The following is a 13294-nucleotide window of genomic DNA, read 5'->3' on the forward strand; positions in this document are numbered from 1 at the left end:
GCACTGCTCTGTCTGTCTAACTCACTGATCGTGTCTTGCTGCACATCTCAATGGTATAGAAAGGCAATGGCATCAGCCAATTGCACATAACTAATGTATTCACCTTGAACATTTATCTGCAATTGCTCCCAATTCAGACCTTTGAAGGCATCCTGTAAACAGGCAGTGATTAGCACGGGCAAGATCGTTCACCCTGCTTGATGCCCTTTATTATCGGAATTTTATTGCATTCCGTTTATTGCATTCCGTTGCATTCCCACTCGTTTTCTCGGCACCCTGCAAGCTGAGACCCCTGCGTGCCCTCATCGGAAGACATGCTTCCAGAAAGAAGAAAAATGAGTGTGGCGTGAAACATAAGAACCGCTATGTGGACTGCCAAGTTGGCGTAATATATCAGATTCCATTAAAATGTATCAAGCTTTACATAGGACAGACAGGCCGATGTATCAATATCCGCACTCGGGAGCACGAAAGGTCAATTGAAAACAAGGAGCAGCGTCACTTGCCGCTACATTGCCTATAACACAAATTCATGCCTCTCCTGACACAAGTCAAGATTCTACGCAAGTGCCGTAACGATAAAGCACGGGAACTTCTCGAGGCCTATTTGATCAAAAAGAAAGGAAAGGACTGCATCAGTGCCACATCAATCAAACTTTATAATAGCGAGACACGTTTCCTCGAAAACATGATGACCTGAATCCACCTTGTGTTTTTATCTCGTTTCTTATGAGCCCTCTCTGCCTTGATGCCCTTTGTTGCCAGTGCTGACAGGCTTATGTACAAATGTCGATTCCTTGAATAAACCTCAATTGCTAGTTCGCGCCCATCCCGTCTTCTTTCTTGTGATTGCTTCATGTGCGCATCCCATCTTTCTCATGCAATATGAACCAACTTGCCCAACAACGCTTCCTACGGAATTTATTGCTGACTTTATTAACGACTATGATAGCTGTGCACCCGCTGTAGATATCTTCCAGTATTTTTACATCAGCCTTTTCTACACCATTATATTACAACGCCTGCATGACTGCTGAAGTTTAAACTGAACGAAATGCTTTTTCATATTCTATAAAAGCGACATACGGGTCTTGGTTACACTATGCTTATTTCTCTATAGCCTGACTGATAGTCTGAATATGGACAATTGTCGAAAACTCTGTATGAAAGCCTGTATGATAATTTGGTTGACTGAAGCGTACAGTTGTCCTTATTCTGTTATCGATCGTCTTAGAAAGTGCGTTATAGACAGCAGACAGTAACCTGATTGGTCTGCCATTTTTTCGATTCCTTGCAGCTCCTTTCTTGTGCATTAAGAGGATGTTAGCATTATTCCAAGCTTCCATGCTTCTGGTACGCTCGTGGTCAGAACGCATTGCGTATACAAGGTGCTTAGGTTTACTGGCACAATCTCACCTGTGTTCTTCAACATATCTGCTCTTAATTCATCTGCAGCACCTGTTTTCGCCTTTTCATTGCTCCTAAAGCTTTATCTACTTCAACTTTCGCTACTGGCGGGATGTCCCAGTGCTGTGCCCTACTGCCTTCCTCGTTAACGTCCTGATTACGTTGGCTACTTTATAGATTTGCGCAGAACTCTTCAGCTGCTTTAGCTATCTTATCAATATTGCTCATGGCATTTTCCTCTTTGCCTCTTAACGAATACTTTTTTTTTCCTACACCTACTTTCCTCGTCACCGCTTTTAGGCTACCTTTATTCTTTACAGCTTGCTCGATTCTCTCCATTACTGGCTCTTAGCAGATGTAGTCGCTTAGCACTTGCAGTACATCGCTACTGTTGGCAAGCTGCTGTTCCTTTTTGAGAGCGTTAAATTCTAGAACGGTAATCGGTAACTTTAGATAACTTTAGGTAATTGGTAACTTTAGAACCACCGTTCTGCTCTGCCTCACTGGGTGAGCATGTTATGCAGTTCATCTCCTGAGTGAGAGCGAGGGTATTTCGTCAGGGAGTCGCCGAATTGTAAGCTATTCTTCTTAGCACTTAGACCGAAGTGTACCAAATCTAGGCCTCTGAATACCTCCTCTAAACAGGCGGGGAATAGCATTGGCGATATCGTGCCTCCATGCCTCACAGCCTTCCTTGTTAGAATTTTTTTGCTGAATTTATGGAGGTATACGGTAGCTGTGCACCCGCTATAGAGAACTTCCGTATTTTAACATAAGACACACCTACACCTAAATTCGGCATGCCTCCATAACTCCTGAGGGTTCTACTCAGTCAAATGCTTCATCATAATCTGTGAAGGTTATACATAGGGGTTGGTTATAATCTGTGCATTTCTTTAGCACATTATTGGTAATGTCAATGTGGTCCGTTGTCGAGTACCCTCGACCAAAGCCGGCCTGATAATTTGGTTGATGGAAGTTTAAGGTTGTGCCGACCCTATTAGCGATTACCTTAGCAAATACCTTGTAGGCAACAGACAGCTGATCAGTCTAATTCTTCAAGTCTTTGGCGGCTCCTTTCTCATTAATTAATTAGGACAGAGATTACTATTCCGCCCTGCGCGGACTATCAACAGCTGCCGTCTGCTTCACTGCTTTCTTGGCCTCAGTGAAAGCGCCAGGCATGTTCCGAATATATTCCGTACGACTAGAAGGTTAGAGGATGTAGTTTGCTCCAGTGCAGCCCGGCCCTTGATCGACCTTGGCACTGCAGTGCGGGGCAGCCAAGAATGCTTCGTACGAGCAATTCAATTTTTTACAAAATGGAAAGTTGACCCCTAAAGGTTCCGTACGTTTTGCACTCTATTTTCTGTCCCAGTAGCGCAGAAACTTTATTTTATAGCATATTTATTCCTATGTTTTCTGACTCGTTGTATCTGACACTGTGTGAATATTTTTTACGAGAGTTAAATTTTTCCAATCAGATTCTTTTCTGTGAAAGCCCTATGATTAAAGTTTTTTAGATCATTAGGAACGATTTTTGCTACCTACACGATGATCAAGTGCATTAAAGCAAGAAATTTAATTTTTTTTGCGACTAAATTTTTGGCCTGCAACACCCTCGAATGCCATGTTATACCGCGAAAGGCAAAGAGTTAAACACACCTGGTGTTCGAAAGAAACCGACAGGTTAACGGCAGTCAGTGTCCCCCCGCCCTGTTCGAGCTGACCTGAAATATGCGAATGGGGGAAAAACGCATACCATCTGTTCGAGATATAGTGGCATTAAAAGTGCAGCTCAAATGCTTGCAAAGATCATTGAACGCCCGATGGCACTTCATAAAACTAAACCAACAAATTGAGCATGTGAAAGGTAGCCTGAACTACGTCATTGGTATTCAGATTTTACCTCACAACATTTGCCTTGTCTTTTTCTACGCTTTGCTGCGCACATATTTAGTTAGAATATAAAAGGAGCCAGACGACAGCAGCTCAGCACTCACCGACTGGCACCGTGAGCTGATCTCCATGATGAGAAGCCTTATTTTCTTCACTCTTTTGGCCGTCTTAGCCGGCACTCTGGTCCTCGTGGCTGCTGCTAAAGAAAGTAAGTTCAATAACTTTACCCAACTGAACAACATTGTAGCAGAGTCGCGGTGATTTCTGAGCTTAGCGTTGACGTAGAAAGACGAAAATTTTCAAGGCAGGGTCCCTTCTGTGTCAGCTCAGTAAGAAAAATAAGGAAACCCGCACGATGCTATTTAGTTTTACTTGAGTGTTCGTTTGTTTCTACATCCGGCTTGCTATGCTGAAAGTTTTTCACCAACAATTATTTTGCGGAAAGCAGCAGCTAAGCAGCCATTCCTCGTAAATATATTGCGACTTATTAAGGACATTTCCCCCGACGTATGTAGGAGACAACAGTGGCAGCGCCTCTAACTAATTTTTGTTATCTGATCACTATTGTTATTAATTCGGAAAATACGGATGGCTGAAATTTTTCAGTGGTAACACAATTTCGATATTACTTTTTGAATGAGCGAACATTTGATTGCGTAAAGATAACATATGAAGCATGAAATGCTTTTAGCTCCCGTTGTCGGCAGTGTGGTGACGTCACGCCGAGACCGAGAGCCATCATCCGGGCACTGAAATCCACTCATCCGGGCACTGAATTCCAGTCATCCGGGCACTGAAATCCACTCATCCGGGCACTGAATTCCAGTCATCCGGGCACTGAATTCCAGTCATCCGGGCTCTGAAACGAGAACATCCGGGCACCGTACGAGACTTAACGAGATTTAACGAGACTCTCTAAGCCCTCCTACGCGACCGGCATGCAAGCACCGGTTGGTCTCCAAATGAGACAAAAAATAACTGCTGCCAGTGCCTTCTCAATGTTTATCAAGATATCAGTGGAGCTGTGGGTTTGATAATGCACAGAATTATAATTTCCGATTTCTAATAACGCGTGCAAAAAGCACATGAATGCCACGTTACACTTCGGTTTGGTTTGGTTTATGGGGTTTAACGTCCCAAAGCGACTGAGGCTATGAGAGACGCCGTAGTGAAGGGCTCCGGAAATTTCGACCACCTGGGGTTCTTTAACGTGCACTGACATCGCACAGTACACGGGCCTCTAGAATTTCTCCTCCAAAGAAATTCCAGCCGCCGCGGCCGGGATCGAACCCGCGTTTTTTGGGGCAGCAGCCGAGCACCATAGCCACTGAGCCACCGCGGCGGCCCACGTTACACTTCGTTGTCATACGTGATCCGGGGGAGAAGCGCTGCGTTCAAAGGGCAAGGCATCGCGCCGAACGGGTGGTGGCGTTCCTCCCTTCCTTTACGGTGCGGTTCGGGTGTCCACCGAGATGGCAGAGAATTACTGCGCCATTTCCTTTCCTCAAAAAACCTTGCGTTCAAATGGCAAGGCATTGCGCTGAACGGGTGGTGGCGTTCCTCCCTTCCTGTACGGTGCGGTTCGGGTGTCCACCGAGATGACATTAGGCCCGTAAACATTTCATGCTTACTCTACTCTCGTTTACGGGAGAGGCAGAGATTTTTTTTCTTCCATTCATTAGTCTGATTCGCGTGTTAAAAGCATTGCTTCTAAGTGCAGAACATCCGAAATATTGCGTGCATGAGATTGTTTATTCCAATGAGCTTATTGGGAGCTGAGAAAACCACCTGCACTCCGTACTTGTTGGCTGTCCTCCTTATTCTGTGGGAGATATTGTGAACATACGGCATCACTGCAGGGCGTCCCTCGTAGCTCGTTTTCTTAGTTTTGTGGGACCCAGTATTGGGGACCTATTGTGTATGTTCCCCAATAGGTTATTGCCATGTTTTATGACTTGATAATAGGAGCTATAATAGGGACAAAGCAAAGCGTGATTATTATTTGGTGCCAGGAATCATATACGGTCTACTGAGACTTCTATTTACCCGTTTTACTGTTCCGGATATTCAAAAGAAGAAAAAAAAAACGCCATGTAGCAGAAGATTGATTTCAGTAACAGCGAAGCAATTCACCATGCAGGCGAGTGGTAAAAAATTTGATATCAAAAATAACACAAATCCAACCACTCAAGGTCATAATGACATTGCTGTGTACAGTTTAAGGACATACATGATATTCATGATAGCAAACGTTTACCCAGTAGGCTCTGAAAAAATAAACTGGAGATTTATTGTTTGAACATGAAACCTCCGCAACCAAGTCGTGAAACTTCCTTTTCCTTTGCATAAGGTAGACATTTGCTTTTACGGAAGGCAAATTGTATACATGGAATCTTAGAATCCTGCGCATACAGTTCAATAAATGGGAATTTAAAAATTGGATTGGACACTTGAGCACCGCAATTGCTCATTCTCAATTTAACATTCACAGAGGCCTTGCAGTTTTAATACGCCTACTGGCGCAGTGCTGCAATGGTTCTGCGATACACCACCGCCATCCGATTAGAGGTGCGGCCAGCAGTAGAATTTATGAGGCCCAGGTTGTTCTTCCCGAGAAGCTATTCTGAGCAAATTACTACTTGAACTATATCTTGCCAATGCGGCAATTTTGCCCAAAATCTGGAGGGCAGGTTCTGATGACGCCACGAGGTCACCTCACCTAACTGGCTGTTCATCTACCTGGTTCTATTCTCAGGAGATGTTTCGTGGTTTTTCGGTTATTGTTAACGAGGGTGACCCCGACACCGATAACAGACGCCGTCGACTGAGCCGGCTTTTTGCGATACGGGGCCCTTGACGTTAAAATTCTCCGTGTAGAAATGACAACTTTAACTTTATTTTTGCCTTGGAAACCGGTTGCCTTTGTGAATACCAAGCAGTCTAATATCTGCGTTACATTAGTGAATAAATTCAAATATAATAAATATTAGGCGTGCATGGGCACGTCAAACTAAAATTATTGCCTCGTCTAAAGCTGACTGCTTTGATGCGCAGTCTAGCTTGCATTCTAGTCGTGTTTGCCCTCTCGGACGGATAGTACACTGCAGAATGCTTAAGCGCTAGTGCTTCCTAGATGCTTTTTGTACTCCGAAAAAAAAATATGACCTCCACAGGTACATTTATTTTTACTAAACTGTAGGCGGAACCAAACCTATTATTCCTGACTATCGACATTTTTGTCTTCAAAACTCAAGTTTCTAATGCTGGCGTACCTCTACAGAGGACATAGTGCACTCCGCTACCGATCTTACATACAAATATACTTCAAAATAATTTAATTGTGCGAAGCAACTCGAAAAACATCCAGCTCTAGTCACATTTTGCCAAAGTTGCCTAATCAGATATTCTGCCTCCTTGTAGAGACTGCGATCTGTTTCGATGGAGGCGATATGCTAGAGGCCCGTTTAGCCTCTTGATTATTGCCTTCATCGAATTTCTATCACCGCGGCAGGGATCGAACCCGCGTCTTTCGGGTCAGCAGCCAAACCAAGTAATCACTGAGTCACGGCGGCGACTCTTCACGTGAAGAGTCAAGGGGAAAAAGGTTGACAGTCGCAGTTCTCACCGGTACACATTGAAGTACTTTGGCCCAGGTATACTGCGGAAGAAGAAATTACTCCCTGCAGTTATCACAGGCCTAGATTATAGTTTTTATTTAGCATGATAGCTACAGGTGAAATGGAATAAAGTTGTAATCTTAGCGATTGAATGGCAAGTAAAAAGTAATTCCCACAGTACTCCCAGAGGTAGCTCGGTCCTGCATAATTCACACCATTCAACAAGCTCGTGTATTCCCTTCGGCAGCCGAGCCGTCCATGTACTGCTAGAGCGGAGGTATGAAGGGTGGGTGGAGTGAAGAAGCCTTATGTGCGTGCCGCGAAAAGCCACGGTGAGTAGCTATATGAGGAACAAAAAGAATCCGAAACGGAGGACTGTGGAGAGTCGCAGATAGAAGAGAAATGCGTTTCGCGAGCTGCTGTGAAAGTATTTTGCTTCTCTTTTATTGTTTGTGGGATGAGCATTGTGTATTCTTCAGTGCGCGCTGTTATTAAAACAAACAGACTGGAATTAATTCTGGAGAGTGAGCTAGGGCATGTGTGAATGCCGCAAGAGCGCGAACTCAGTTTAAAAGCATAGCAGCTGTAAAAACTGAAGAAGACGGAGTTGCCACTCGTTAACTGTACTTTGCGAAAATGGGAGCCAAATATAAAGCATTAATCTTAGTATTCGCGGCAACCTACACGAACAGAAGGGCGTCGGCACAAAATTCTAAACCTGTGTTGCGATACGAAATATCTGCGTCTGGCCGCTGCCAGGGAGTTATGTCATGCCACTGTTGAAGCGTAGCGTCTCCTACAGAAGGCGAAGTTGACTGAAAAGAACTCGATCGAAGAAAAATCAGCTTGTGTAGCATGTTGCTAGCACCAGGCCACAAAATCGAAAAAGACACCACAACCAGTGGGAGCCCCAGCGAGTGGCCAAATGAGTGGAACGGCAAGTCATGGGCATGAAAACAGCCTGGGATGGGCACTTAGAAATTTCTTCTATCAACTTTTTTTATTTGTGCAGCTATTTTGAAAGATTACGTTTCAGCCGGAATGATTTCAGAGAACTAAGGTCTTACATATATAGACGGACAAACGCTTAGTGGCTTCACGTTCTGCAAGAGAAAATTTGTCAGCCTCATGTGATCAAGTGTTTCTCTGAATCGCTTTTAAAGTGGAGGTGGTATATATACTTCATTGATATAAAAAATACTATCATACTGAGTAGCGAAGTAACGTTGCAATACTTTTGATGTGAGCATGCTTGTCGCTCTATATGTCTGCACTGGGGCCTTAGGTACGTTGGTGAGAACAAAAATTATAAGGCGATATGCATCGCAGCTGACATGATGATAGCGGCAGCCCGTCTTGAGCGTTACTCGAGCCCGCTGCACACGCCATACTTCCGGAGCTTCTTAGATATGGACCTTGCATTGTACAACACTAAGAATTGTGTGACATATCAACTTAAATTCGGGGCTGTTTACTCTTTAAAATGAACGCTTGTGTCTTCAACTGCCACTAAGAAAACGTGATCTCTGCTACGTAAAACAAAATTAATGAAAACTCAAACATAAAATATTTTACGCATTTTTCGGAACATTTTTATCACACTATACAAATTCCAGCACAGTAAAAAGGGGGACCGATAGCTGTGCCATTCTAGCGTTCCTACAAGACGTAGAGCTAAGAAACTAAGACTGAGGTATTTACTATAGGTTACTGAAAATTATCTTTACAAAAGGAAATGCGCATTACGCAAGTAGTGAAGTCAATAAACTCGTGGCGCACACAGTGGCGCACACAGTGTGCGCCAGTTTTGATAAATTTATCTGCCAGATTGTGTCATTTCCCCTAGAAAACCTACATTTTTTTGGCTGTAACTCAAAAAGTGGCTGCGCGTTATTTTACAATCGTACTGTTTGAAACAGATGAGAAACTGGCTATTACTTTTTTTTTACAGGAAAAGGAACTATCGTTTCCTATAAAGGAAGTAAAGGAGAAATATTAAATGTCACTGAAGACGAATTTGACGGTGCGTATTTTGATAGCGATTATTTCATTGATCCTTGCAGCCAGGCAATATATTGAAGGGAATGATGCTTTTAAAGAAGTCGTGAAAGAAACTGGACCTCCCTGGTTGTGACAATTATTGCTTCAGTACCTTTAGACATGCCGATTACTAAATATGTCGGCACAATATTGAGTATGCTTTTATTATTGGCCGTCTGAAATTCTACCCTTTTTGCATTCCTAAAACGACCATGCGACGTGATATGCCGAGGTAAGCAACAGCCTATTAAGTTATCTTAAGGCCTTTCAAACTTTCGACAATCTTACACTTTCGCGCTCCTTAAAGTAATCAACTGATACTAAAATGTGGAAGTGAAAAAAATTTTGTCTCAGTTATTTGAATCCACAACTCTATTCCCTGCAGCTACGTGATCTGTATCGCGTCTGTCGCTCCAGGGTCCACAGCTCTGTTATTTCTCTTACCCTGGTTGCGTAGCCACAATTCGCCGCTCTTTCTATCATGCTTACGTTAGTTTTTTTTTTTGAGGTGTTGTGTGCGTTTGAGTGGTCGCTATGCCAACCATGTGCGCTCTTAGGAAGTGCAGCTCGAGTTCTGGGAGTGGGTGCCGCATTTGAATTCAGGAGTTGTCAGTTAGTCACAGGAAACCAAGACATGTATAACATGCCCACTGATTCACTGAATAGACAAAATATAAAGTATCATTGCAGCCCTCTCTGGTTAATGAAGTGCCTAGCGTCGAGCAGGCATCACGAGCGGCACGCAGTGATCTTGCCAATCCAGTATAGTGTTCCGAAACGATCATAGCTTTTTGAACAAATGAACCCATCTTTAAACTTGTGCTCGTTTGCTGCTAAGATCTAGTGCTAGGATCTAGAGCATAGATAGTGGTCTTGCTAAGCTCACTATTACGGTGACTTGGGGAGACTGGTTACACTAAGTGCGCTTCAGTTGGGCTGGCCTGCTCAAAATTCTCTCGGCGACTACTAGCTTGTTCGGGGTCAAACTGAGTGGAGAGGTGGCATTAGGTTTCTCGCCTCTGGCGACGAGGAAAAAAAAAACAAACTGCCGCGGACCTGGTACTGGGAGCGGCAGCTGGCTACATTGGCAGCCGCAGGAATAGAACGCTCGTTCCTCCAGCAGACGCAAAATGGAGCTAAGTGTTCCCTTCGTGCAAAATCTCGTTGTTGTTTTTTTTTGTTGCCGAAGACGATGAGAGTGTAATGAACGATTCTGACTGAATTTGGTAAGTGTCCCATTCAATTGTAGTATAAAGCACCACCGACCGCCAGACATTCGTCCCCCGTGCGCGAAATTCCTACCCGAACAGGCTCATGCTTGGATGTCGCTGTTATCGCCGCCGATGTTTTAATGGCGCTGCAGTCGAAACGATAAGAGCACCTACATTGCTCAACAATTGCTGAAGAGGCCTTGCTAAGGCACCATGTTTGTGAGACGATCGAAGTTTCTAGTTGGTTGGCTAAATGACGTTGTGCTAGCGTTAAGGGGGATGTACTGTGCGAAACAAATTGCGTTTTACAGCTATTACGTCAACCTAGACCATGAAACGAATCAAAGTGCTGTATAGACTGAAAGATCAGGATTCCTGATGCATATGTTCAAAATGTTCAGAAATTTTTCACAAACCCTTTTAAATCCTTGTGATTTTTGTTATTAAAAAATACAGCCCTTCTTTTTGGCGGTATTGCCCTAAGGTGTAATAGAAAATTCACTTCGAGCAAGAGCCCTTTATTTATATAGTTATGCAATTATTGCATTAAAAATGCACTACTAGCAGGAAAAATACGCGCCTGCCTCGGCCGCCGAGGGCGTAATTGTGAGGTAGAACAGTTTTTGTTTTTAATGCAGTAGAATCAGAAAATAATATGATTTCTGCTATTTGTTATATTTCATGAACCATTTGGGTTTAAAAAAAAGAAACACAGAAGGCATGAGCTTCTTAGTACGAAAATTTTGAGTTGGCGAAGTGAAATATACATTTTCATTTTTGAAGATAGCTGCACAGCAGAGGCATAGCCTTCCACAGCCTAACAGAGCAATGACCAGCACCAAAAAATAAAATAGTGATTGGGGCTGCTGGCTATCTTTCATATGTACAGAGCACACAACAGCAGCGAACTTTCCAATGCTAACTCAAATGTTTGTTATGAATTCATAAAACTTGTTCTCCCGATGTTTTTTTTTCTCAGCAAAAATTGCACCCGAGTACGGCGATCCATGCACTTTTTTGAGCGGTTCTTAATCCGTTTTGAACGCGAGCTAATTTTTTTGGAAATCGAAGATCATCTTATGTTCACTGTTTCCACAGTTACGATAAGCTTGCCCTGAATTTGAACTGAGACCTTCTTACCTGGTCAGTTAGCGCTCGCTGAGTCTACCTACGCCATGACAACTTTCTGGGCGAGGAGAAGGTTGCGGGCTGTGGAAAAAAAAAGCTAGGAGATGTTTGCAGTGTGGTGAAAATAATTTGAGGCAATGGGTCATCGCAGGTGTGAAATACTTAGGACTTGCGGATGAGCACGCAGGGTGATATGCATTTGTGGAAGAGTTTCAGGTTGTTGCAAGATATGTGGGAATGTTATAGGAACCGTCGCGCGTCTTCCTTGAATGGATGCGTAGTGTGTCGCCATACCTTCGGCTTGCAAAGGAGTGCTTCCTTCTGCCGGAGTTGTTCCCAGAAGTATTTGCTTCAACCGAGCTTGCCTATCCATTGTAACTCCTGTGTTCTTTATATGGTCCCAGGTGCCGATGCAGTCGTAAGTTTCTACCAGCAGAATTATCATACTTCTTTTTACGCGCGGAGTAATAGTTGTTACGGAGGTGTTCTGGCAAGGCTGATTTCTCTAGCTTAACTCCCAGCCATTGCGGCATTAGGGTATGAAATTTTGGGGAACAGCTGTTACGCCAAATTCTCATTGCTTCAAGACAAGTTGTGTTCCGTAATAGATGGTCCAAGTATTTTTGTGCCACCTAAATGCAATAATGGAGGTTAAAATTGTACCCTAGACTCAAAGAAGTATACCTGATGTGGAGAGCTTTGACAACGCTCCTGAGCTGTTGGCAAGAAATTAGTTCAAGATAACGCTTCGAGGCACAAGTCACAACCTCTATAAGCCTTACTTGGAGGTTTAAGTAAAAAGTGATAGCTTTTTAACGTTGGTACACCAAGTAGACGTGCAAAAGCAGGTGTTTAGCACGGTATCGGAAATATTTGAAGAACAGTCCTTGCATCTGTACCACCACCAAAGCGGCTTACGCATTTAAACAGCATCTTCCGAGTCGAAGAGGGCAAAGCCAGCGCACGGCGCGAAGGAGGCCAGAGGGGCGCATGCGCAGCCTTGGTGGCACATGCTGAGCAAGGCGACAACGCTGCGTGAGCTGCCGTCATTACCTAATGCGAGCGCTGGACACAGGTTCGGTGGCACCTTCTACGCACATGACCAGTAACTAGCTGCGGTCGCACGGATCGCCCTCAAGGTCAACTTTCACCGAATATTCTTGCCTGGGGTTTGACCCCATTAAATAGTCATTTCGCAGTGAAACGCTCTACCTAGCTTGGCAGCGTTGGTTGCAATTTTAAGTCTTTATCAGGGTTTGTTACCCTTCGATTATTACATATATTTCAAAACTGGCTGTATTTCAGCTGGTCGGCATATAGCCTGAGTGGTCTCAGGACGGGAATGGAGACAAATGTAGTCCTCTCAACTCCTGTGCTGACGCCACTCAAATAAAAAACTTAAAGTTCTCACTTTGCTTCCTATCCTGATTCCAGAAACGTAATCCTCCAGTAGAATTACTATTATAAAATTCTGTTTAGGACCCTCTGACTGCACTATATATATGCATTTCTATAATAAATACGTCTAAAACAGGACCGTTCATTTTTTTTTCAGATTGCCAGGGTCACGAAGAGGATTGTTCCTACATAAACAATAAATGTAAGCTTTTTTGGATCTTCATGTGTAGAAAAATACGGACCACTTAATACGCAAATATATGCTATCTACGTTAGATACTAATATGCAAGGAATTGTCGAAACACCGGGTTACAGGGGATTTAATAGAAGCATCCCAGATCAACTTCTACAATTTTGGGGCGTCTTAGACACAACACTTTTAAGCCAATTGGAAAGTTTATACAAGGCTCATAAAGTAAACATAACTGGGAAACAAACATCTTTCAACGATGATATTGGTAATCACCGTAAGAAAAAAAAGAGTTAATGATCACAATTATCCAACGACTGTTAAATTTCGTCTTTCACTCTCTCGTTCGGCCCCACCTTAACTGTTGCACGTTAATGTGGGCCACGACTACTAAAAACAGTCT

The 13294-nt window shown here is 43.5% G+C and overlaps 1 protein-coding gene across 1 annotated transcript in view; it reads left to right on the plus strand.

The window, feature by feature from the left end:
- The first annotated feature begins 3392 nt into the window (after positions 1 to 3392).
- The window catches only part of LOC149324836 (uncharacterized), a 22988-nt gene continuing 13086 nt past the window's right edge, over positions 3393 to 13294 (plus strand). Inside the window, exons 1-3 of the mRNA XM_089565210.1 lie at positions 3393 to 3514; positions 8875 to 8946; positions 12858 to 12902. Coding sequence (XP_089421336.1) covers positions 3436 to 3514; positions 8875 to 8946; positions 12858 to 12902 — 196 coding nt within the window. The 5' untranslated portion in view covers positions 3393 to 3435. The remainder of the gene's footprint in view (positions 3515 to 8874; positions 8947 to 12857; positions 12903 to 13294) is intronic.

Source organism: Amblyomma mixtum, unplaced genomic scaffold (genome assembly GCF_055824585.1).
Source record: "Amblyomma mixtum isolate Tamu unplaced genomic scaffold, ASM5582458v1 scaffold_13, whole genome shotgun sequence".
In the NCBI taxonomy this organism is placed as follows: domain Eukaryota; kingdom Metazoa; phylum Arthropoda; class Arachnida; order Ixodida; family Ixodidae; genus Amblyomma; species Amblyomma mixtum.